We start from the raw sequence: 26,493 nt of genomic DNA, 5'->3' as shown, positions 1-26,493 counted from the left end.
AGAACTCCATTTTTTTTCCACGAGTTAAACAAGCAAGCAAGACCATTCCAAAATGGAATCACAGCACCCCCTGCAGGTTCTAAATCTTAATTCACAGCTCTTATAGAATTGCATTTCTTTTCCTTTTTCTTTCAAAGAAACAGAGACTAAACCAGAAAGCCTTTTAACCAGCTGACTTAGGGAAGCTTCCAGAAAATAATTAAGAAAACAAAGACCTATAATTGAATTTAGCCTAAATACTACAATGAATGACGATGAAACTCAATAAATTCAACTGTGAGTTTGCTGTTGAAATCTGCTTCATCCCTGCTTCACACGTTTCTGGGATTTCCCCACATCTCCAGCAAAACTTGATTCCTTCCAGCATCTCAGAAAAGCATTCTTTGTAATAAGAAGTCTCTCTCGTCTCTACAGGGAAAAGAAATCCTCAAAACAAAACAACCACAAATTTCATCTCCAAATAAGCGAACTGATATCCGGAGAGCCTAAGTAAATTTCCCAAGTCACTCAAGTGGCAGGTAGTTAGGTGCAGTGAGAAGGGAGTGGAACCCATGTTTTCTAATGTGGGGGGCTGCTTTCCAGTAGCAATGGGAAAGTTCTGCAGCGACTGCGCTGGGCAGTACTGCTGTTAGCTTGTCAGGCGGGGAAGCAAAGATGGTCACATCTCCTGCTTTTCTTCCACCAGCAGACTGGACGTTGGGGTCAGGGCATGAGAATGCGGCTTCTCAGCTCAAAAGTGCTCCCTGTAGAAGCATGAGATGGAAGAGATTTTGAGGATTCATCTTTGGGTCCTAGCTGCGAAGAGCTCCTGGGGAGGAGGGCTCCTCATTGCTGGTAGGGATGGGTGTGCCTTGGTTCTGCACACAGGTGTATGTTTTGGGGGGGGCACTTGGGCCTAATTCACCACCAGCCCCTGCCCCCCTCCCCCGCAGGCGTGCCTGTGTCTGCGGGGACCATCGTGAGGGGCGGTAGCTGTGTTCCAGAGCCACAGGCAAAGCCCTGCCCATGCAGAGCTCACAAGGGAGCGGCTGGGTCAGAGGACGGTGTGTGTGTGTGTGTGTGTGTGTGTGTGTGTGTGTGTGTGTGTGTGTGTGTGTGTGACGTCCAGGTCGGGTTTGTGAGACGCAGACGTGCGCCCGGCCGTGCTTTGGTCCACGCGGGGCCATGGGCCGCCAGGCTTTCCGGCATGGACGACAAGGTATTTGTCCATTTCTGCTCCAGAGCTTCCTGTTTGGACAGACAGTCATAGGAATATGCCTTAATATGAATAAATCCTGTGGAGTTCAATACTGGGAAATAGATGCTGTTTGTGTGTGTGTCTGTATGTGTACATATTTTTACATACTCTTACAAATGTGATATATTATACATAATAAATGTTGTACAGCTATGAATAACTATAGTTATATAAAATGCATATAATATATAATATGCTATGTACATATGCATATGCTAAGCATACGCATATCTGATACACATTTGAGTAAATATGTGTATTACACATGTCTGTGTGAGATATTTGTATTGTGCATTAAAAGGAATTTTAAACACATCTGAAGAATATATTACTTGTTGCAAAACTGTTTGGTGTAAACCAACTGAACAACTCAAGGGGGTAGAGGGAAAGGGGAGAGGGGAGGGGGGAATGAGGGAGGAGGTAACAAACAGTACAAGAAATGTATCCAATGCCTAACGTATGAAACTGTAACCTCTCCGTACATCACTTTGTCAATAAATAAGAAAAAAAGGATATATTACTTATAATAACCATTACTAATATTTACATTAGTATTATTATAGTTAATTATTTAATAAAATCCCTCACTTTTACATGTTTTGTTATATAATATTGCTTGCATTCATATAATTAATATATTACTTATAATTAATGTAAAGTATATGCATACGTGCTTCCATTTAAAGTTTTTTAATTGAAATAGGTGGCATTGACGAAGATGCACTGTACTCGTAAACGTTGCTCTTTTTTTTTGGTTTTGGTTTTTAAGCCTGGTCTAGAGGAGCAAGTCTTGGGCACTTACTTATTTCTTTTTAATTTGCTTTTAAGTTATCCTTGAGGAGTTGCACAAAGAGGTGCCACATAACAAAGCAGTTGATGAATACAATGCATCTTGATCTTGACCCCTTCAACATGCTCGCCTCCTTCCCCCCACCCCTTCCCTCACTTTCCTTAGTTTTGTGGTATGTACATTGAATTCACTCTCCCTCCATTCCTTTGTGCACCCCCTTTCCCTTTGATCTACCCCCCCCCCCGCTTCTGGATATACCCATTTCCTGGTATTGATTTTGTGGGCCTAGTCTTTCTAGAAGATTATACTATTTGAGCTATCCACAGAGTCTATTATACTTCAGTTAATTCATTTGTAACCACTTAACTGCTTTGTTGGATGACACTCCTCTGTATAACTATTTAAAGGTAATAACAAATATTCTTTTTAATAAATAAATTATTTTTGACTGATATGAAAACATGTATCACTATGATGTTTTGGTAATATATACATCATATACCATTTAAATCAGGATAATTTCGTTCATCAAGTGTTATTTGTTATATGGCTAAAACATCCAAAGTCCTTCCTTTTAGCTTTTTAATATTTTCTTAGTGTTTTGGCAGAAATGGATGGAATTGGAAACTATTGTGTTCAGTGAAATAAGCCAGGAACAGAGAGACAAGCACCAAAGGACCTCGCTAAAGTATGGAATCCAAAATAGTTGATTGTGCAAAGATAAGGGCAGAGTGAGGATGATCAGAGACAGGCCGAACAGGAGGGTAGTGATGAGGACACTTAGATGGATAGGAGAGCGAGTCCCTCCCATCAGTCCCTTCCACTACTCCTTGGGATAAGTCCAGAAACCCAGGAGAGAAGAGCCACAGACTAAAAGACCAGAACTACGTGCCAAGCCAAAACCAACCAGTGCTCTCTACACGTGGATTCTCTTTGGGTGTTTGTTATTAGTGATGGAATGTGGAGGAATGGGAGCTGTTTATTTCTAACGCTTTCAATTTAGAAAGTTTGAATTTGTTTTCCAGATTCTTTTAGTGTTGTCATGTTATTGGGCTGATGCCAATGGCATGATGAGGTGAGAGCAAGTGAAGAGGTGGGGATTTATGTGTAGACTGAAGAATGGGCCGTAAAACCTTTCTCTATTGAGTTTCACTCTGTGCCCTGGGGGATAGCTCTACTAGCACTGAGCTTACAAAGGACTCTGGATTTGGCGTGGCCATAGTTTGGCTAAGAGGACCAAAGGCCCTATGTCTTGTTTAGTGTCTAACTCAGTTGAGAACCGATGCTGGGACGGACCACGGACCGCGCACGGCTGAGCTCCGCTCTAAGCATGGCAGATGGGGTGGGCTGCGCTGTGTCCTGTCCATCTCGCCTGTCCATCGCTCGGCTCTTCAGCTATTCCTCCACGTCTCCAGCTGTGATCCGCCTTCCTGGTTGGAATCATCTGTAAATTAATCGTTGTAGAAACTTGGTGGAAGATCATTCTAGCCCCAAGCAGGTCTGTCAAGAGTTCTGAGCAATTGGTTTTTGAAGGTTGTGACGGAAACACAAATTTGAAGGCCATTCGGGCCTTGACACGACCCAAGTCCCTTCAGGAAGCAGTCTTGGACCTGTCACCAAGACGTGTCCAGAGAAAAGGTCAGCACTCTGCTGGAATCCCCACCGGTATCCTGACCAGGGACTCCTTGCAGTAGCTCAGCACCTCTCAGGAAGGAAAGTTCAACAGAGGCCGGAGGCAAACCCAAGCCCTCTACCTCTACCTCTCTACCTCCTGAGCACCCTTGGGAGCCAGCCCTCAGGAACCAGTCTCACTAGTGACCAAGGAAGAGCCATGGCTTGTTTGATGAATTCTTTCTCCTCCTCCTCCTCCTCCTCCCCCTTTCTCTCTCCTCCCTCTGCCTCTCCCCTGCCTCCCCCTCTTCTTCCCTTTTCCTCCTCCTCCTCCTCCTCCTCCTCCTCCTCCTCCTCCTCCTCCTCCTCCTCCTCCTCCTCCTCCTCCTCCTCCTTCTTCTCCTCTTCTTCTTCCACTTCCTCCTTCTCCTCCTCCTTTGTCTTCTTCTTCCTTAATTATCATACTAATATCTTGTGTCTGAAATTATTTCACTGCATTTTCCAGTCTGGCAAACCAATATCCTAATTACTTTCTTTTAAAAACTACCCATTTACTTATATTTTTTCAAGGCTTTTTTTGTTGTTATTATAAATGTGAAGTACAGAGTGGTTACAGCTACATAAGTCAGGTACGAAATACATTTCTTTTTGGACAATGTCACTCCTTCCCTTAATTTCTCCTAGTTTTTCCCTCCCGTCCCTACCCACAAGTTGTATAGTTCATTTTCCTCATAGTGTCTAGTATGCACCACTGAGATATTTGTTCACCTGTTGTCCCTCCATTTCTGTGCCGCCATTTCATTTACTTTTATTAAGTAGTTACACCAAGCAGGTTTTCATTCTAGAAGTCAGGTTACAGTGTATCAGAGTACAATGATTCTTGACCAATGTCTTCCCTTCCTTCATTCTCCCCTGTCTTTTCCCCCTCCATCCATATTCTCAAGTTACTTAGTTCAATATTATTTTACTTCAAAATATTGGGTTTAATGTGTTCAAATCTGGTTAAAATAAAACACTTTTTTCCTATTGTAAACTCTGAGAAAGCACATTTTGCTTCCCTCCAGTAGATACAAATGGAATTGCTATTACCTTTGACGTGGTATATAGAGATTAGTTCAATTTTTACATAATGTAAATTGAACATAATGGCTGTATTTGCTCAACCTTCCTCCCCCAATTTGTGTGCCTCCCTGTCCTCTCCTTCTCCCTGCAGCTTCCCAATAATTCATTTTGTTAGTGGTTCAGTTCATTAGTTGTTCAAAGGCCTTACGTCATTGGAGCCTAAGTACACCACCCTTTGGTCAACTTGTTTGTGTGTATATGCATACAGCCTGGTGCATATAATCACAGACATTTGTATTTTATCTCTAACTTCCACCGATGAGAGAATACATGTGCCGTCTGTCACTCCTCTGGTCTTCTTCAGTTAACATAGTTTTTTCTAGGCCCTGCATTTTCCTGCGAATGACATCAAATGCTTTCTGTGAGATGAGGGCATTCCATTGTATCTATGTACCACATTTTATTTTTATTTTTTTTTTAGAATTATCTTTAAGTGGTTGTACAAAGGAGTTACCATTTAACAAAGCAGTTTGTGAATACAATTTATCTCGGTCAATGCCACCCCTCTCAATATTCTCATCTATCCCGCCCGTCCCCGCCCCTTTCCTCACTCTTCTTAATTTGTAGGATACACCTTGGATTTTAAACTGCATTCGCCCCCTCTGCTCATCTTCACTTTTTCACCCCTTTCCTCGCCTGCTTCCTGGTGTTTTATTTTGCTGAACTTTGCCTTTGCCTTTCTAAGGAATTATACTATTTGAGTTCTACCTTGAATCTACCCATATTTCAGTTAATACATTTATGATCACTTGTGTGTCACACAATATATTTACTTGTAAGTTTAAAGCTATATCTAGTTTCCATGTGTAAGGGGAAGCAGGAACTTTTGCCTTTCTGAACCTGACTTACTTCACCTCTTAGCATAATTTCTTCCAGTTCTTTCCACTTCTTTACAAATGGTACAATGTCATTATTTCTAATGGACATGTAAGGTTCCATTGTGTGTAAATGCCATCGTTTCTTGATCCATGCATACACTGAAGGACGTCTAGACTGATTCCATACCTTGGCTATGGTGCATAGTGCTGCAGTGAACACAATTGTGCTGGTGGCTTCACTGTATCCTGGTTCTGGTCATTTACCAGAAGATTACAAACCAGGATACTGGGCCATATTTTCTTGAGCTACTCATTGGTTGTGCTATTATAGTCCCTGGCTAGTATAATTAGTGCAGTCGTGACCATGAATGTACAAGTTTCCTTTACCATATCCTAACTTGTAATATTCTGGGTAGATGCCCAGGAGTGGTATTGCTGGATCATGTGGTAGTTATATGCTTAATTTTAAGGAATCTCCCAACAACCTTCCAGAATAGTTGCACTAGTTTACATTCCCACCAACAGTTCAATAGGGTCCCTTTCCTCCTACATCACCACCAATATTTGTAGCTGTTCATAGATGATTGTTTTCTTGATGCTGGCCAATCTTACTGGGAGGACATAGAATCTCAATGTTATTTTGATTTGCATTTCCAAGGATGTTGAGTATTGCCTCATGGGTTTATTGGCTAATCATTTTTATGAGAAGTCTCTATTTGGCTTCATTGCCCATTTGTTAATTGAGTTATTTATTTGGGTGGGGACAGGATAGTTTCTTGAGCTGCTTGGATAGTCTTCATATTAGACCTTTGTTGGGTATATAACTTGGTTAGGTTTATTTCTATTTTTTTTAGGCTATTGCTAATGGGATTGTTTTCCTGATTTCTTTTTCTCTCTCCCTCTTTTTCTCCTCATTGTTAGTATACAAACAACTACCCATTTTTGTGAGTTAATTTTGTGCTCTGCTACTTTCTCAAAGTGATTGATCAGTCTCTGTAGGAGCTTGGAGGTGGTGTTTTCAGAATCATTTAGATATAAGAACATACCATCTACAAATACAACGTCCTAATTTCTGATTCATGAAGCCATCGTTTGCAGCTAGAAGGAATTCAAGATGATTTAATCCTGCCACTTGCTTTTGAAAAATCATAGCAATTCCATTCCCCGAAGGGCAAGTGACTTAGACCCAGAAGCAGAGCTGAGATTGGGATTCTTCTTTTTTCCCTCTGAGCAGACTATGAAGTGGCTAATGAGTTCCCACACCGCCAAGAGGATGTGTCCTGTAAACAGACGTAACAGGAAGCCCAGGAAGGAGCATATGGCCATCTGGTGGCTCAAATATCTAGATTTACCATGGATGCCTGATTAATATGTATTGATGATATTAGCTGGCAGTTAAGTCCACCAATTTACATTTGTTTAGAAATAGGTTTTACCTCAAATTACAACCAAATGAGGCTCTGGTTTATAGACACACAAGTTCTCTATCTGGTCTTACTTGCTTTGGGATGTCTCAAAGAACCACCATGAAGGGAAAAAGGAAAAGAAACACTAGTTTTTCTATTGAAGTAATCCTGAGTCTAATTAGATAGGGGAAAAAAAAACACAGAGAATTGTTCTTCTCTATTCAGAAAAAGAACTGTTCTCAGCATTTTTCTTGAGAAAAGAATAAGAATTCTTCCAATGATAACTGAGTTTCTAGGCACAAATATCAATGATCTTTGGCAGTTGTGTTTGCATGTACAATAGTTCTAGGATTTAAAAAGGAAAAACTGGCTACACGGGAGGCTGAGATCCGAGGATTGTGGCTCAAAGATAGCCCAGGCAGGAAAGTCTGTGAGACTCTTATCTCCAAATAATCACAAAAAGTCAAAAGTGGAGCTGTAACTTAAGTGATTGAGTCAATCTTGAGCACAAAAGCTCAGAGATAGTCCCAGGTCAGAGTTCAAGCCCTAGGACAACCCCCCCCCCCATCCAAAGGGGAGAGGAGATAACTGAACATTCCCTAAAGAAGAGCCAGCCGCCCTGATCTCCCTCCCATGTGGGGTCAGCAGAGCGAGAGCCACACACACCAGCTCCTGATTGGTCAGCTCTTGTCAACAATGCCTCCCAGTGACTTACCCCCAAAATGGCTTTGCTATCCATATGCCGCCAGCCAATTAAGTAGAATACAGCAACTCGGGGAAGTGAAGGATGGAGGTAGGAAAGGCCCTATCCACCATCATGTTCAGTGATAGACCTGAAGATTTAGTGTTCTCCTCCCTGAAGTTCTGGGCATTCGTGTTTACAGATCCTTCTCCCTGGAAAATAAAGCCTCCACCAGAGGGAACCAGAAGAGCCTGTTTCAGTTAACTGTCTTTCAGTTGAGTTTTCCACCTGTATACTAAGGACAAATGTAGTAGGGAATGAAGGCTAGCGACTCAAGATGGAGAAAGGAGAGGGTCTGTCTTCCTATTCGGTATAATATAGCATCCATCAGGTAAGCTGTCTGAGAATGAGGCAATGAATTGGAGCAGAGATTAAAGGCATGCGTGATGATTTGGGGAGAGATTCTGGAAATGACCCTTGAGAGAGAAGCAACCTGGTCAAGATAAACGCATCCCCATTGCCTCATACATAAGTCAGTGGTCTTTCTTAGAGATGTTGTATTGTTCCCTTTTGGAGGCAGGTTTTCCATCCTCCCCCCCATCCCATAACGATGTTATTAGATCAGTTCTACCTCTACTAGATAAGATGGCTGCGAAGTGGACAGATTCGAACAACAGATACAAAAATGGAAGAAGGGCTGCCAAGCTTTCCCCCTCCCCGTTTTGGTTAATTTCTGGGCTCAAGTAAGGAGTCAAAGCTTTCATCAAAAGTCGTTTCAGTGCCGATGAGCCTTCTAGATCGCATTTTAGAGGACAAAAATGTCAACTGTCATGTGCTCTGTGGTATGCGACCCAGACCCCTCTGCAGCCTCATAAGCGAGGCGCCAGGTGTAAATCGTGCTCTTTTGAAATGTTTATTACAAAGGTTTGGTTACAGCTGCTTTCAAAGTTTTCATGTTGAGAACTTAACGCATGAGAAGTGACAAATTTGGAGTCGCTAATAATCTGGCTTGGAACAAGTCCATCTTTCCTAAGAAGACAAAGGGGCTCACCCCTCACTCCAATGAAAGAAGCTGCCCTCCCAGTTAGCCCTCAATCAGCATCTTAATCTTCATGAAAAGAGATCAAGTCTATCCTCACTGGCTGATAGAGCATGCACCTGCACTCATTAATGTGACAAACAGAATTTCCTTCATTCAGAGAAAGAGGCACGCGCACACTCTCTAAACGGACGGTCACACACCTGTGTGTCTCTTTGGAAGACATCTTCATCGTGAATGTGCAGCCTCTTCACTTCTCAACTTTTTTTTTTGCGGGGGGGGGGGGGAGGGAAGAAAAATCCTTCTGATGAAAACCTGTCCCTTGGGAGAATGCGTCCTACCCATCCATGTTCCACGCAACTTACAGGATTGCTGCATATCTTCTTGGAAGTTATCCGATGATGTCTTCAGGGCTTTGCAGTATGGTTAGGAAGGACTGTGGTGATGTAGAAGTCTCTCACTGAAGCGCTGCCTGACTCCATGTTATGGGACTCTTGATCTTGATAGGAGTATATCTGCTGATTTTTTTTTTTCCCATGATGATGACTGCCTCCACTGAAAAGCTCTGTCATAAAACTGCTTGCTTTCATTACCAGAAGGAGAATTATTTAGGACTCTGTTGATTGCAGCGCATAGTTCTGCTTTATGATAAAATCGAACTGTGATTGCTATGGTTTGTAATCAGAGCTCACTGTTCTTCTCATTCTCGAATAGGTGATTTGGATCTCCCCTATGAGCAAGCACTGTGAATGATGTAGCCGATCCCCTTCCTTTCTTTAGATTCATAGTGTAATATAGTGTAATTCATAGTGTAAATGTGTGGTCCATAGTTGTTAAGTATTTGTAATGCAAAGATTTGGTGTTTGACCACTCACCTTTTTACTGGATCTGCCTCACTTCCCTCTGGTCCTAATTTCACATCCACTTCTTATTTATATGACCATGCTTTTAAAAAAATAAATATGGTACAACAATGTAAAGATAAAAAGTAGAATCGAGGAATAAAAAGACGAGAAAAACTATTTTAACAATTCCATTCATTTGCATCCAATTGTTTTCAATATGTTAAATATTTGGAGCTTTGTTTGTTAAGGTCTTATAGGATGTTAGAAAATTTGGAGTAAGACAGAAGATGTGACAAAATTGTTTTACCAATTTATGTACTTGTTGATGGTTGCAGAATCTCAATTGCCAAAACTAGTTCTCCTAATTCCCTTCCTTTTCCTCCTCCTCCCATTCTCCCAAATACATTTTTCCTCCTCTTACCTTCCTTCTCTTTATGGTCTGAGGGATCAAACCTAGGGCCTTGCACTATTTATAAGCACTCTACCACTAAGTTATGTTCCTAGCCCATCATTTGCCAAAACTCCTTAAACTTAGGATGTGAGACTACTCAAAGCAAAACTATTCTCCATCTTCATTTGGTTATTTTGGTTATAACTAAGTATCAACATGCATGGGTGGAACCAAATGATCATATAAATAAAGTAGTGGGACTGACTCCATTCAGTTGCAACAGCTCACTATAGACAGCATAATTCAATGGCATGAAGCATGATCTAAAAAATATTCTCCTTTCTGTATTAGCACAAAATAAGGTAGCATTTACTTATGAAATATTCAGAGAGTATTAACTAACTCCTTCCAGTATGCGTTGCCATTTTTAAAATATTTTTTCTGAATAATTATTTATTGTCAAAGTGATGTACCAGAGGGGTTACAGTTTCATATGTAAGGCAATGGGTACATTTCTTGTATAATTTGTTTCCTCCTCCCTCATTTCCCCTTTCACCCACGTTGCCATTTTTTTTTTTTTTTTTTGGCCAGTCCTGGGCCTTGGACTCAGGGCCTGAGCACTGTCCCTGGCTTCTTCCCGCTCAAGGCTAGCACTCTGCCACTTGAGCCACAGCGCCACTTCCGGCCGTTTTCTATATATGTGGTGCTGGGGAATTGAACCCAGGGCCTCATGTATACGAGGCAAGCTCTCTTGCCACTAGGCCATATCCCCAGCTCCATGTTGCCATTTTTTGAGGTAGGTGTTCATTATATAGCCCAGGCTGGCCTCAAATTTGCAATCCTCTTGTCCAACCTCTCAGAACTGAGAATACAGTTGTGTGCTAACACTAACACGCTGGGCCCAATGGTTTCTTAATATAGGCCCAGCAACCCAAATCGTTATATACAGTGTTTATAACTTTGAATTAAGACAAGCTTTTCTTCAAGTTCTTTTACAATGTTGTTTTTTAAATTTTTTTCCACCCTATTCACACTTGATTCTTTTCTTCTTGGCTGCCTTTTAAAACTCTACACTCCACCCCCTAATCGCTTACATGTTTCCCTTATGTCTTCTCCTAGCATTAGACATAGCCTTGGTCTTTTATGTGCCACAAAAAATATTAGAGATAAATTTCCTTTTTACAATTGTCTTTCAGCAACATTACCTCAGAAGCATTGCCTAATCTAATTAAGCATCCGTAGATTGGGGGATCTGGCATAGGTTGTTTTATTGTTTTTTAAACAAATGTCCAGTAAATGTAGTTTTCAGTGTACACTTATGAAGTCAAAATGTCAAGATGACTCAAAAGCAATACATTAAATTGCAAGTGAACTTTACAGATTTGATTTGGCCAAGATAGCACAAGATTCAATGAGACGGTGTGTCTACAATCTGCCTGAGCAAGCAATCAAAGATCATTCAGGAAGATAACGTCAAAGGCCAGACTCACACCACTTATGCAAAAACCTGAGGGAAGAATTAACCCAATAGAATGAAATTTTTCTTCTAAAACAATGCCAAAACACTTACATACCATCCAATGTATTTACTTATAAGGTTATAAACTAAATCTAGCTTCCACATATAAGAAAATATACATCCTTTGTCTCTCTGGGCCTGACTTATTGCACTTGGGTGGAACACAGATTCTGTTTCTAATGTTTAGATCTATACATTTCGCTCTACTACATCTTAAAAGCAAGATGGACCAAATCCCAAAATGGCAACAAGCACAATCCAAGAATGATGGAATGAGGCCTTAAAAAACAGTGGCAGGCTGAGACAGCACTTGCCTTAGCAAGGTCAAGGCCTTGAGTTCAAACCATAGTACCACCAGTACAAGAGCAAGTGGATGTGCTTCTGATAAATCTTTACTTTTCCAGTCCTGTGGAAATGAAAACTTTGCAAAGCACAAGAAACAATTATGCCAGAGAAATGACCATGAGTTTTATGAAGTTCTCCTCATAGCCCCTCCTTGCTAGTTACATAGTAGCTTTGAAAATCTGCAGGGGTATGCAAGCATAGAAATATTACAATGAAAATCTTTCGTGCAGTTCAGTTAATTTATACTAATAAAATAATGTAAAAATTAGCAGGCTTAGCATCACAACTCTGTTTAAAAAAGAAAAATAAAACATCTACCTAACAATCAAGACAGAAGTTAAAATGGGTGAGAATATCTCTAAAAGACTCACACCCCAGGAACAGTGGCAATTTGAAACCCCATTCCTAAGGCTAGCATAGAGTTTCAGTTAGAGCTTACTATGTAAAAGACTCACTTTTCCCAAGGCATTTGTTGGAAAAGAAAATCAACAGTAATTATTTAATTTTATGGTTTCCCAATGCAGAGATACCATGTGGACTAAAGAGAGACTGACCAAATGTTTATAGGATACACACACACACACACACACACACACACACACACACACCCCACTACCACCACTGTTGGGGTTCAGCTTTGGCCTTGAGGGGGAAGGAGAGCGCTCCCAAGACGCCGCCCTTTCCCCAGCCTTGGGGGAATGTGGAAGCAGGCCACAATTCTCTGGGTCCAGAACCAGAAGAACTGGCTTTGCGAACAGCCCTCCAACTTTCTCACCAGCCCATCTGCTCCCCATTTTCGCGGGCTTTGCCCATGGGGTGGTGCTATGCAGGTGACGTTAGCTCATGAGGGGGTCTTATGACAAGCTTGCCAGCCTATTACCAGCTCCTGGTCTATCACCCCTTTTCTCATCACCCCTACTATATCAACTGTTAGCCACTCCCTTATTAAATCAGATTTGCTCTTGAAACTGTCTCCGAGACTCCGTGCGCCTGGCTTCCTTCGTGGGTAAGGAGGGAGGAAAAGGGATCTCGTAGGGCCACGTGCAACTTAGGCTAGCCCGTGTCCCTTCACTCCACCTAGGCCACCTGCTGGTCAGGTGCCCAGGGGAGAGGGTGAAAAGGGGAGCAATGATAAGGGAGTAAGCTTAGCATCCCCGCACCGGGGGAGGTAAATCTAGCCTGGCACACCACCACCAAGCAGGATCGTAAAAGATAGTTTACCTGGAGCCCTAGAGCTCACCCTGAGGTGCCACCAGAGGTATGGATTCCTTGTGTTCGTTCCCCTGATCTGTGATTGCAGGAGTTCTTTGGCTTGTACCTGTGCTGCTGTCGCCTTCGAGACCATCGTTCTTCTCTCTCTGTATCTCCACACCCTTTCTTCTCTACATCTCTGGCTTTCTGATAAGGCCATTTCCTCTATTTAGGGGACACAGAGATCATCCAGGACCATCTCCCTTTTTCAAAATGCTCAATTTAATTGTGACCACACAGAGCAATTTTTTCTTGCTTTTATTTTTTAAAACATGTTTTAATTAATCAATAAATTCACCGTGGTTCCAAACTGATATCACTTTCATTTTATTTGATAATGAACAACACATGTTAAATGAAACAGAGACGACTTACAAAGTCTCCAATTTGGGCCTTGATTTCACATTTCACCCACAGCACAGTATCTGCAAGGTAGTTGTTTTGATTATTTTCTGTTTAGGGCTGGGCAGCAGCCAGGCTGCCTAACGCTGAAATGCACCAGAGGACTTCCGCTCTCATTTCCTTCCTTTGAGAGGTAGAACGCAGCTTTACAAAGACAATAATTTTGCCCAATACCTATTGAAGGCAAAACAAATGATTCGCCTACTTCTTCCTTTCTTTGGTTGGTTATGGGGCTTGAACTCAGGGCCCGAGTGCTGTCCCTGAGTTTTATGGCCCAAGGCTGGTGGCTCTACCCCTTTGAGCCACAGCTTTACTTTCAGTTTTTAGGTTGCTATTTGGAGATAAGAGTCTCACGTCCTTTCTTGCTTAGACTGGCTTTGAACCTCAGCTCTCAGCCTCCTGAGTAGTTAAGATTACAGGCGTGAACCACCAGTGCTCAGCTTAAACGTGAAGAATGACATGCAAGTTAAAATTAACCCTCTTGCTAAGTTAAAATTGTCTTGAGATTTTACTTAGTTATAGTACAACTTGTAAATGTCCTTCTGAGAAACCCAATATTTAATTTGGTTATTTTGTTAGCTATTATTTTTTAGTTGTTTTGCTTGTGTTCATCTTTTCTCTGTCCTTCTTTCTATACCTTATTTCCTGGGGCTGGGAATATGGCCTAATGGTAAAGTGCTTGCCTCATATACATGAAGCCCTGGGTTCGATTTCTCAGCACCACATATATAGAAAAAAAAACGAAAGTGGTGCTGAGGCTCAAGTGGCAGAGTGCTAGCCTTGAGCAAAAAGAAGCCAGGGACAGTGTTCAGGCCCTGAGTCCAAGCCCCAGGACTGGCAACAAAAACAAATAAACAAATGGCAACTCCTCTGTACAACGACTTAAAAAAATTTTTTTAAAGGAAAATATACTTTATTTCCTTTCTTTTTCCTTCTTGGAAATATTGATAGATTTAATTAGCGAGTATCTTCCTACAGTCAATATGAAGAATAATTTCTCTTGAGGAGCAATGGATAACATTAAATTGTACAAAATCAAAGCCACATAGTCTGCCTACTCTGTAAATTCTTCCATTCTTAGCTGTGTGGAGATATTCTCAGTGACCACTGTGCTGTAAACACTAAAATGACTTCGGTGGTTTTCTTCACTGAAAATCCCCATGTTCAGAGGAAGACTGACTAACAACACGCGCTAATGGTTTGGGCTCGGAAATGAACAAAGCGTTGTGAAGGATTCCAGCGAGTGTCTGTCCTCACAGAGAAAGGGCGGCTTCTCACCTGGGCGACTCCCGCCCCGGGTGCCCACCTAGATGCTGCGGCCACTGTGCCCACCGTGGCCGGCCGTGGGATGTCAGGATGTCAGTCTGTTCCCATGACCACGTGGGTGGAATGATCCACTCTTCAGAGAGTCTTCAGAGGACGTGGGTTTGAAACGTACAGAAAAGCAAACAAGGGACATGCGTGGTGACTGACATTTGCTGGAGGGAGACGACTTCCTCATGGCTCAAGATCCCTCCACAGGGTGCTTGCTCGTTCCAGACCCAGGTGTACAGGAGAAAAGGAGCCCTGAAAGAAAACTGGAGCTTGATGTGAAATTCAAACTTTGTTTTGCAAACAAATAGATTTGTTGTTTACCTGCTTTCGTTGAACCATCCTGTGACATCACCAAGCTACCCTCATGCCATCACTAAGCCACCTTATGACATCACCAAGGCACCCTGTGATGTCACCAAGCCATCCTATGATGTCACTGGGAGAACAGCTTCCTTTTCTAGACTCACCCCGTTCTTTCACTGAGAGGGATGGAGGGACTCAAGAACTGGGTGCTGCCGTTTTGTACACATAGAAATACACTTGAAACAATCCAAGATTGTAAAATGCCAACAAGAGCCACTTGTAATCCTAAAGAAAGTGAAAGTGAAATTCCTTAGATTTTTTTTAAGTCACAAAGTGACTTTTTGTCCTCTATGGCCACATTGGAATGTGAACGAGGGTTGTAAACCACAAGTATCTTTATTTTAATCTAAGACATACGTATATAATGCATCACAACTGATCCATAGGTAAGAATCACTGTGTTCAGTAAGGTTCACATGGAATACAAGATACATAAATATAAAACAATTTGAGAAAATGCTGTTTGGGTGTGAGAATTATGGGGGGGAGGGGAAGGGAGGAGGAGGACTACGTTCAAAGGAAACGTGTCTTACAATGCAATGTCTAGCTGGCACAGGCATCTTCAGTCTATTGATGATTTCCTTTCAATACCAAAGACAGCCCGGGGAGATATGGGTGGAGGAGGGCGCCCTCAGGAGTCTGGAAAGGCCTTTATGATGGACTCGTAGGCAGGCGGGGGCGGGGTGGACAGGCCAAGTCTGAGACTGTGGCTGGACCAGCGGAAGTCGGGCCGGCTGGGACTGTGGGCGGTGCTGATGGAGGCGGAGGCCGGGGACGCAGGCAAGGTCATCAGCTGGCTCTCCGTTTCCACGGGCAGTGGGGGACACTGCAGAAATGGGTGGAAAGTGGAGGCTCTGAAACTTGACTTTCTCGGGAAGGAGTTTGCCAGCTCCAGGGACGCCTGTCTCTGGAAAGTGAGACTGGCCAGGCTGAGGTTGCTCCTCCGTTCACAGCCGCTGTGGCGGTAAAACCCAGTCCTGTTGAGGCCGTGGCTGTAGGCGGACCTCGATCGCCTGCTGGAGCTCCACTGCGAGATCGGGGCACTGGCTCTTCTTCGAGACAGACAAACGAACAGCGCCCAGATCAGTCCTCCCAGGACCAGCCCGATGGCCATGGACACGGTGAAGGATATTACAAGGTCCTCTGAAATAAAGAAAATCAAGGAGTAAACCAACTTTCCAACAGACACTCGATGAAACAACAGGACAGGGTGTAAACTAATCTATGAGGAAACATACTAAGAATTAGGGAAAGAAGCCGGGTGGGCAGGAGCAAAGGCAAGTTGCTCAGAGACATACAACGCAACCTCAGTACCGGTAGCATTCCTGGTTATTGGTGCTATGTTGTCATTTTTAGGAAATAAGAGCCAGCCGGGTGCTGGTGGTTCATGCCCATAATTCTAGCTACTCAGGAATCTGAGATCTGAGAATCACAGTTTAAAGCCAGCCAGAGGAGACAGACCGGAGAAATTCTTATCTCCAATTAACTAGGAAAGAGTGGAAAGTGGGGTTGTGTCTCACGTGATAGAGCACCATCCCTGAATAAAAATTAAAAAGCTAAGCGAGAGCACAAGGCCCTGAGTTGAATCCCCAGCTCCAGCAGAAAAAGAAAAAGAAAAAAAAAGTACTCATGCTGAAGTCATGCTGGAGCTCACCAATTATTCTCACAGAGCTGCAAATGTCGTTCAAAAACCATTTCCTCTTGAATTTCAACAATTGTGAGCTAGGTGCCAAGTTGCTAAGGAATGTGGTCCTCGGCTCTGGCTTCCCTTTTCCTCCTCTGTCACCAGTCGGTCGGTCGCAGGGCTGCTCCCCGCTCCCTGCTGGGGTCTCTGGGATGCCTCACTTCCTGTGCTTGCTCTCAGCCAGGGACCATCTGCACAGATGACTGATGGATGTCCATTTCCTGAGCTCCCAGGCCTTCATGTGTATCTGGGACTTGATGGCCTTTCTTGCTCTCCAAATTCTGGCTCATGCTGCTGTCATTCCCTTGTTATGATCATGAAATTCCTTCCTTTCTGAATCTCCGCAAGGTCACCCACCGGTCCACACCAGTATCCTTCAATACATGGAACTTGTATTTGTTCAGACTTCCTGTCCTGGGGAAAGTGTGTGTGTGTGTGTGTGTGTGTGTGTGTGTGTGTGTGTGTGGTGTGCCTTCCCTAAAAGGGACATGCTCACTTAGTATAGCCTTGAATTAGAAGCATATTCCTGAATAAAATGGAGTAGGCAGCTGAGCCACTACTTGGCACAGCAAACCACTCTGGATATTCGGAGACATCTCCAACCTCACCCTCTACTATGCTTCCTCACCTTCTAGCCCGTGATCGAACTCACGAACCGTGCTAGATTTCTGCCTATTTCAAAGCCTATCCTCTCTTTATCTCCGTGGTATTTCCATATCTTTCCTGGATGTAATTTGTTCTCATGGTAACAAGGTTTGAACTCAGGAACTCCTGTTGGCTAGGCCATCATTTTGCCATTTAAGCCACACCTCCAAGGCTTTTTGGCTTTCGTTTGCTTGTAGATAAGATCTCACACTTTTGCCCAGGCCCTGCTGCCCCCACCATCTTAGTAGCTAGAATTACAGGTGTGCACCCCAATGGCCAACCCTTTGCATACATTTTTTAAACTTTGTCTGGAAACTTCTTCACTCTTCGCTATCCATTCAAAGTATCTCTTCTTCAATAAAGACAATGAACTTTCTCAGACGAAAATGAGTTATGTGTTAAGTAGACATGTGAGCTATATATTTAATTGTGTATGCGGAGATTCTGTAATGAGAGAGCCGTGGACTGGAAATTAGATGCTGAGTGTCATAAGATTATAACCCTCTGAATCTTGGTGGGCAATGTGACTCAAGTTGAACAATAGGAGACAACAGAAATGAGCCTTGTAAATCCAGGCCTAAGAAGAAACTTCCAGCTCCCACCCTGGTCCTTGGGAGGCCTCTAGTGGTCAGCAAAGGAATAAAGTTCAGCTAGCCCGCTAGACATAAGACCATGGCTCTGATTGCTTCAGAGCCCAGCATCCCTGATAAACGAATGATTCTACGTCATTAGTTAACCCACCATCTGACCATGGGATAGGAGTCAATACTAGCAGAAAATCCAGCAGGCTGCTGGAAATGAAGTTGCTAGAGCAATACTTCCAGGACAGCAATTTGGCAATGAGTCCATTTAAATGAATCATTATCTGTGGCTTGATAACATCTCTGTTTGAGACTATATACATATTGTTGATGCTCAAAGTTGGGGAAAAGTAATTCCCAATATTATCAAATATAGCATTGTATGGATCTCTAACAATGACTAACCACTTTGAAATATGAATAAGAATCATGAAAATTATAATATGCACATCAATCGTGGGCAATTGAGCCAGGTGCCAGCTTCTCATGCCTATAGTTCTAACTACTCAGGAGGATGAGATCTGAGGACCCCAATTAGAACCAGCCCAAGAAAAAAAAAATATGTGAGACTCTTATCTGCAATTAACTAGCAAAAAGCCAGAGGTAGAGATTTCATTCAAATGGTAGAGTGGGAAAACCTCCAGGATTGGGCTCAGGCACCAAGTTCAAGTCCCAGTATAGGATAAGATGAATTCACGAAAATGCCATAGGACCATACCTTGCCTTTGACGTGTGGATTTTCTTAATATTAGTTTAATTGGGTATTCATATCATAGAAATTACTTTCTAACCCAAGAGTGAATCTACTTTGTATTTCAGAAACCATTGTACTTATTCTTAGAGCTTAGCTATCCGTGCAGAATTTTTTTAATAGTCACATATGGTAACGCTGACAAAAGAATTTGAAGGATTGCCTAAGATATATGGTAAAACAAAACAAAAATCCTCACGTTGCTTTGTAAGCTCTCTTAAACCCAGACAGTAAAAATAAAAGTAAAGAAAAGAAACTCAGTCATAGAGAAATACCAAGCAACAAAACTAAGGTACAGCCCATTCCATGGTAGTCTGCCGCCTGTACTTTGTTATTAACTGAAATTAATGTTTTCTCTGACCTATCTACAGGACAGAATTCAGAAACTATATAATGGGAGTTGTATTTATTGGTCATACTTCATCTTTTTCATGCAGATGATTTCATTAGGGATGGTTTCTAATATCAAGTTTCAGGAGCCTTTATTTAAATCTAGTAGAGAATAAACTGTACTCTCCTGAAATAAAGGTATTGGCAGAATTTTGTAGTTTTCACTCAAGGCTGCTTTTCTGCCATGTGAGCCAGCCCTCCACTTTTGATTTTTTTTTTTTTTTTTTTTTTTGGCCAGTCCTGGGCCTTGGACTCAGGGCCTGAGCACTGTCCCTGGCTTCTTTTTGCTCAAGGCTAGCACTCTGCCACTTGAGCCACAGCGCCACTTCTGGCCATTTTCTGTATATGTGGTGCTGGGGAATTGAACCCAGGGCCTCATGTATAGGAGGCAAGCACTCTTGCCACTAGGCCATATCCCCAGCCCCACTTGTGAATTTTTTATCTTGAACTGGAGATAAGTGTCTAGGATGTGTCTACCCCAAATGCATCAAACCCCAAATTCAAACCCCAGCCTCCAGAGTAGCTACGTTTACATGGGTGAGCTACCAGCACCTGAAGATGCTTTCTCATTTCTCAACAAACCAAATGGAAGAAAATGGAGCATCCGCTTACTTCTTAAAACTCTAGTGTAAAGTAATTAAGAAGAAGAAGAATTTCTCATAAATGCCGTTTTCCCTTTGGAGGCAAAAAGATCAAATTAACACATTAGTAAGACATTCCATATAAATTAAGCATCATTATTCAAAATTGTAATTTGTGGCACTACAACTCGCAAGTGGCTGGCACTCAAGTCCCCAGTGAATTCCAGCTATGAGATGTATAACTTATTCAAATCATTTAACTTGCTCAACTAATACTAACAGCTACTGTAGGGGTATGGTCTATGTAATTGCTACCTCAAATTCCAGCTATTGGCACTAAAATTTAGTAAAGTTCCCCCTCTAGTGGCCTATATTTGTCATTGCAAACATCTGAAAGTGACATCAGAGACAATTGAATGGAACATTGATTAAAACATTCAAAACCCTTTGCAATTATAAGAACCATCAGGGCAGCTTTTACTGGAGTCATCTGTATAGTTCTCAGTATCTTAATGACTTGGATAGTTCAGGGATGGGATGAGATTTGGCAATATTTAGACAATAATATTAGGACACATAAATTTGATTCATTACAATTAGTTAAGTAGTCAAAGACGTAAGTATTTTTGAGCTTATCTGCTGGGATATCTGATGGGTCCATTCTCACACACCCACACAAACAAAACAAAACAGAATCCAGCATCTTCTCGCTTTCTATTCTGCTATTTCTCTGGTCCAAGTGATCACCATCTGTTTCTGGAATATTCCAAGTGTCTGCCAACCTCTTTTCTGTTTCTATCCTTGTTGCCCGCTCCATTTGCAACGACACTGCTGTCAATACGGTGGTCAGAGGTTAGGGGTCAAAACGTTAGTAGAGCTCCACTGCCCTTGGCTTCTGAGGTCTGCCCTTCCTGGAGCGAAGGTTCACTAGAAATGGCCCCATGAGGAGTGATATGAGCTCATCTTCTTCCTTTCTCCTGTGGGTCACCCGGCTTCATCTTCCCTCCACTTGCCCTTCCTTAAACACCCTGCTGTGCTGCTAAGAGCTGGCTTTCCTCTGGTTGTAACATATTCCTGAAAATAGTTCTGCAGTGAACCTCAAGGGTAAGGTAGCATTTCCATTCCTAACCTAACCTTCTCAGGGAGGCTCTGGCCACTCTATTAAAATGACATCCTGTCCCAGCTCTTATACCAGACTGGAACTATTGGCTTTCTTTTCTCCATTGCTTGGTGATTGAAGGTAGACTCATTCATCTATATTCATTAAAAAAGAAGTAAATGGCTGAGACCAAAATTTGAAGTCAATTCATGCAAGAAAGTGCATGAGACACATGTGTCCAACTAACTACCTAAAGCCTGAAGTGGAGCTGTGGCTCAAGTGATAGAGTGCTAGCCTTGAGCAAAAGAAGCTCAGGGATAGTACCCAGGCCCTTAGTTCAATCTCCAGGACTGGCACAAAACAAAAACAACAAAAGAAGTAAATGAGATGCGTAGATATTACGGGTCATAAGTATGACTTGTATTTGCAATGGTTAGAAAAAGATTTGTGAAAGAAATAAAGTTTGAGTTGCTTCTTTGTTTAGAGAGGGTAGAAAAACAAACAATGGGTGGTAAAATTGGGGAAGTAGTTCTGAGTTCGGAAGTGGCAATATTCTGAGTCTCATTACCCCATAGTATGGCAAGAATAGAAGATGAATTGTCGAGGAACAAGGTAACACATCTCTTTCTGCCTATTACAGACTAGCCCCCGAGAACAAGTGTCTAATAGACATTTACAGTATTTTCAAACTCTATTTGATGTGACCAGAAACGTAATAAAGTATTAAGTTGAGGAAGAAAAATCTAGAATAAAAAAAATCTACACCATAATAATGAGTAAAAATAGTTTTAAAACTCTATGTAGAACTGTATATAGCCTCAGAGTTAGACTTTGGGGGCTGCTGGGGAGGGGCATCCCGAGGAAAATGAGATTTGAGCTGATGGCCGAGCAACAAACTTTTCAGCTTTTGTGGTTAAAGGGCCACAAAGTAATTTGCTTGTGAACATAAGCGAGGTAGGGACATAAATAGGATGCTATCCAGGCCAATACAGTAGAACACATTCAAAATGTCCTGGATGCAATATAAAATGACTTGACATTTGCAGAAACAGGAAAATGTGACTCATTCTCAATAGACAAGACCCATCCACAACGATAGTCTTGATACAGAATTAATGAAGACAGGCAAGCACCTTACAGGTCCAAACACCTCACACACAGAGCCAAAGTAAAGCTCTCAGGATGAATAGAAAGCAGGAAGGGGCCAGTACACAGTGTGACTTCACACGACATGATTCGCTATGGCTGCGCAGATTTTACTGTCAGAGGCATCAGCAGTGAATACAGGAAGAAACAGCAGCCTCCACATATAGCAGAGATACTTGTCCGTAGGCGTCCACAGAGGGCAGAACTTGATGAGGAGCCAATCCCCTCCCTCCACTATCTGGGATTGACTAGAGTCCCTGCATCTTCCCACACTTCCTGTGGAGCCTTAGAGAAATGTCCTAAAAAGGTGGGTAAAGAGGAGATGTAGGGTGGATTAGGTCCCATTTTTGCACGGCATTCAGAATCTTACAGAAAGCCGCCTCTGGCCCACCTGCCTTTTCAATTCTGTCCCTGTGATTTCCATATGCAAAATTTCTAGGAGCCGTTTCACTGTGTGTCTGAAGGCTTCTGTTTTGTGTGTTTGCTAATAACCGCGCTGAGCTCCCTGACATTCTGGAATAGTACCTGATGTTTGTCACTAACTCCTGACACTGTGTCCAGTATGGTCCGCCAAGGCTTCTGAGTAAATTTAAGAGCTGAATGAAGATGAGTTAATGAGTGAAAAAAAAAAAAAAAGAATGACCTAAGTGTCATTCTTAGAAAGATGGGCCAGTTTGGCAAATTGGGGACAGTTTGGCAAATTGGGGAAGGACCATCTCAATATGTTGTTTAACTCTTGTAACATTGTATCATGCCAGTGATTGCTAATATGTGAAGGGATTATGTTTGCATATGTATGGACACATAATCACCTCCAAGAACATAATCCTCTTGAAAGAGACACTACTGTTGGTGAGGGTTAAATCAATGCAAACTAAGATGCCATTATCTTCTCCCAGTTTTTTTCTCCCAAGCTTGCCAAGAGGACAAGCAATACCAAACAGTGAATGATAAGATAGTCCAGAGAAATAAAATGGAGCTCTCGAGTACTGAGGGAGTAAGTGAACTCAATGACACTGGTTCCTGTTCCATGAGAGTCAGGCACAACAAAGATGGCAGGCCGTGTTTCCTGTTGCCCTGATGGGACCATTTGTAGAGAAAGGACAAGCCCGATACAGAGCCAACACGGGCAGTGCAAGGACAGGAGACATCTGGGTTGTTCTTCTGGGTTGTGTCTTTACTGATGGCACAATGTTTAACAATTGTTGTTCTTAAAATCTTAGAGCCATCTGCCTAGTGGGAGCCTATAGAAATCTTACAGAACTTACAGAAAGCTTTAAAGGTACAGAAATGAAAGTGATCAATTGTGATGAGCAGACATCAGTAGCTTACTTTTTAGCATTCATTAAATGAAACCAGGGAAGTTATACATGGAAAAGAAAGTTTTATATATCCTAAATTCGAGAAATGTCTGTAGTTCCATATCCATGTTTTGATTGTCTAAGCTATTTTTTTATCTTCCCAATTCTAAGGGCTGAGCAGACAACTCATTGCACTGCTCTATACAAGATTTAAAAAACCTGGACAGGAGTCAGTGATCAACACAGATATCAAGATAGAATAAATGAAAATGAAAAAGCTTGACAATTCGCATCTCAGGAAATACATTTATAAACTTTATATTTAATATATAAATTATAGTAGACACATATTGCATTTTAGAGGCAATTTCTTCCATCTTTCACCTACTTTACTCAAATCAACCAACCTTGTACGTGCTCATCATTTTTTGCATTTGTTTTGATGCTCATGAACATAGCTCTCTCCTTAGTTTTATTGTGCACATCTATCTTCACTATATTCACATGCCGAGATAAATGACTATTAGGATGTATTTTAAATATCATGTTATTGTTAAGGAGTTGTACAGTAGAGTTACAATTCCATAAATCAGGTAATGAGTACAATTCTTCTTGGACAATGTTAGCCCTTCCTTCACTTTCTCCTGTTTTCCTCTCTGATCTCTGCTCACAAGTTGCATAGTTGGTTTTTTACATAGTATATATTGAGTACCATGACTGCATTAGCTGACCCTTCCCCCCCTCCATTTCCGTGACCCCTTCTTGCCCTCCCTAAAAGGACAAAAATACCCCAAACCAAAACAAACAACACTAACATGGGATGTACTTTTAATACATTAAGTATAAACTCATTTTTAAGCATAGAATTTACTTATTAGGATATCTAAATTTAAGTACCAGGGGAGGGACTCGACCTAAACATCTTCTTATTAATCTAAGCTCTACTTAGGTTTTTATCTTTAGAAACTATTTTTCCTCTTAAGCCTGAAAGTTAATTTTGAATAATTTGAAAGTGTGTTTAGTATATTTGCTGTCTACATAAATAAGGACAGCATTACACTTTTACAAATATATACCCCCCTCAGAACTCAAAATGTATTGTTGCTAGACATTGAAATGAAACAATAATCTACAGCATTGTCAAAGCCATTCTCTATAATATGAAAGCACGGATTCTTTTTTCTCACTGATTTTACTATATGCTTTTATTAAGACATTCATCAGTAAAGCTCTTCTTCAAACTTGAAGTGAACAGAAACAGTTATTGCTAAGAAGAATACATGCATTCCTCTTGGCTTATTTCTGTGGTTTGGGGCCACTGGCCCAGATGGGGGGACCCAGCTCCCCACTTCTCACTTAATGGACCTAAAACATCGTCTCTTCAGACAGGAAAAAGCCCCACATGGTTTCCTGATAGGATTCAAAATTTGCTTTGAATATATAAGTAGGCTTGTAGATATCTCTTGTAACACTGTTGATTTCGATTGGACACAAATTGTTCCCAGAACAACTTGGTGTATCACCTGCACCTCTGTCTTCCTTCCCTGAACCTCAGTCTAGAGTTAGCAATGGGGATTTTCACCCCAGCACCCCAGGAACTCAGGACTAGTGGCTGTGACCCGAAACCCAGCCAAAATACTTACCTCTCTATGTCTCTCTCTTCTTACTGACAGGCTTCCATTGTGAGCTACACAATGTTACCTCCACTTCAACTTGTCTAACTTCCTAACATTAGTCCTTGTTTTATATGTATCATAATAATTTTATAAATTACCATAAGTAGAGATTTGCTATGTAGATTCACTTCAAAAATTAGAGTATTAAAAAAATTAGAGTATTGCATGTACACTGTAAATTGTAAACAAAAATAAAATAACACTTCCAAATGATCTTGTTTCCATTAAATAAAGCATAGGATCATAACATTTAGACATTGAAATATCATTTTTCCCCTAAAAACTGCCTTGTCATGTTCCAAATGCCAGTTATTTCTACCTTATATTCTTTTTCTCTTTTTATTCTGTTTTAGTCTTGTTATTGTCTATATTTTTTGTCACACCAGCCAAAATCTCTATATGCCAGATTCTTACTGTTTCCAAAGGCCCACTCTAGACACTTTATAGGAGTCTATTTCTTGGAATAAATCTAGGAACAGTATCAATGACTGGTTTACAGTAAACAAAGCATCTCAGAGATTTTTCAGTTTATTTTAAGATACATGGCACATTTCTCTGCATGTAATAGGTTAAAATGAAAAGCAATTAAGGAAAATATCTTACCCCAAAAGTTTTCTGGCCATGGACTCCCTAAACTTGTCGTGTTATTAGCCATAGTCTCCACAAGCAAGAGAAGACAGAAAGCAAAGCCAGTGTGTCCCAAAGAAGCAGTTGGTTCAGCAAGTGAAAAATAATTTTCACACAACCCCTCATAGACTTGTGTTTGCATAAAAGGAAATAAGTGTATCATGTTTCCTGCTTTTATACTCAAATTAGCAACTGTTTCTCTTATCTTGGAATTCCACATGGTTCCTGAGACACAAAACAATTTCCTTCTCGTCATTTCCTTGGCTTGGTTACCCCGTACCCTCCTCTCCTGTACTATCCAGAGCTGTTTCAGGCCAAGAGACTTTCGTGGTGTCTCCCTGAGCACAGGGGGAAATCGCCAGGCTTTCAGCTACAACTCTATGGGTTTCGTTGACAGAACATTGAGAAGCAGATGGTGTTTTAGTGTCTGCAAAACCATAAACATACCGTTCAAAGAGACTATTCAGAACTCCACATTCCATTGGAATATGATTGAGGTTAGCTACTAATCTTCACTTATAAATCTCAGTTAGTCACTGAAAGTCAGCATGGGTCGTGCTCTCCTTGGTATACTCACGTTGAAAAGTTACTTCATAAATGCCTCGTGTTATTTACATGTAATCTTGGCTACACTTTCAGCTGGTAGTTAAATATGAAAGGCGATAGTTGCTGCACTGAAAGAATCTACTTAAAATCAGGCAGGGGAAAGATAAGTGCAAAACTCTCAGTGACCATAATGTTGGTGTCCCAGCCAGGCATAGTGATCATAGGATTTGTCTCCAGGAGGAGGAGCCTGAGGGAGCCGAGGGAGGAGAGAGCTCCAGCAAAGCCTTCTGGAAATTTCAGGCATTGAGATTTTCAACAACCTTGGTCTGTG

General features: G+C 41.7%; 2 protein-coding genes across 2 annotated transcripts in view; both read right to left on the bottom strand.

Annotated features, from left to right (window-relative positions):
* Positions 1-25,704, bottom strand: part of LOC125357419 (vasoactive intestinal peptide) — a 35,725-nt gene extending 10,021 nt beyond the window's left edge. Inside the window, exon 1 of the mRNA XM_048354310.1 lies at positions 25,593-25,704. The gene's annotated coding sequence lies outside the window, so the exon portion shown is untranslated. The remainder of the gene's footprint in view (positions 1-25,592) is intronic.
* Myct1 (MYC target 1) lies at positions 15,630-25,758 on the bottom strand. Its single transcript, XM_048354308.1, has 2 exons — positions 25,593-25,758; positions 15,630-16,278 (listed from the first exon to the last, which is right to left on the bottom strand). Exons 1-2 carry the CDS (start codon positions 25,756-25,758, stop codon positions 15,767-15,769), a joined length of 678 nt encoding a protein of 225 aa, XP_048210265.1. The 3' UTR covers positions 15,630-15,766.
* Between the last annotated feature and the right edge of the window lie 735 nt (positions 25,759-26,493).

The sequence above is a fragment of the Perognathus longimembris genome, chromosome 9, assembly GCF_023159225.1.
Source record: "Perognathus longimembris pacificus isolate PPM17 chromosome 9, ASM2315922v1, whole genome shotgun sequence".
Classification (NCBI taxonomy): domain Eukaryota; kingdom Metazoa; phylum Chordata; class Mammalia; order Rodentia; family Heteromyidae; genus Perognathus; species Perognathus longimembris.
Note: the sequence above shows the minus strand (reverse complement) of the source record. Positions and strands in the feature narration are given on the sequence as shown.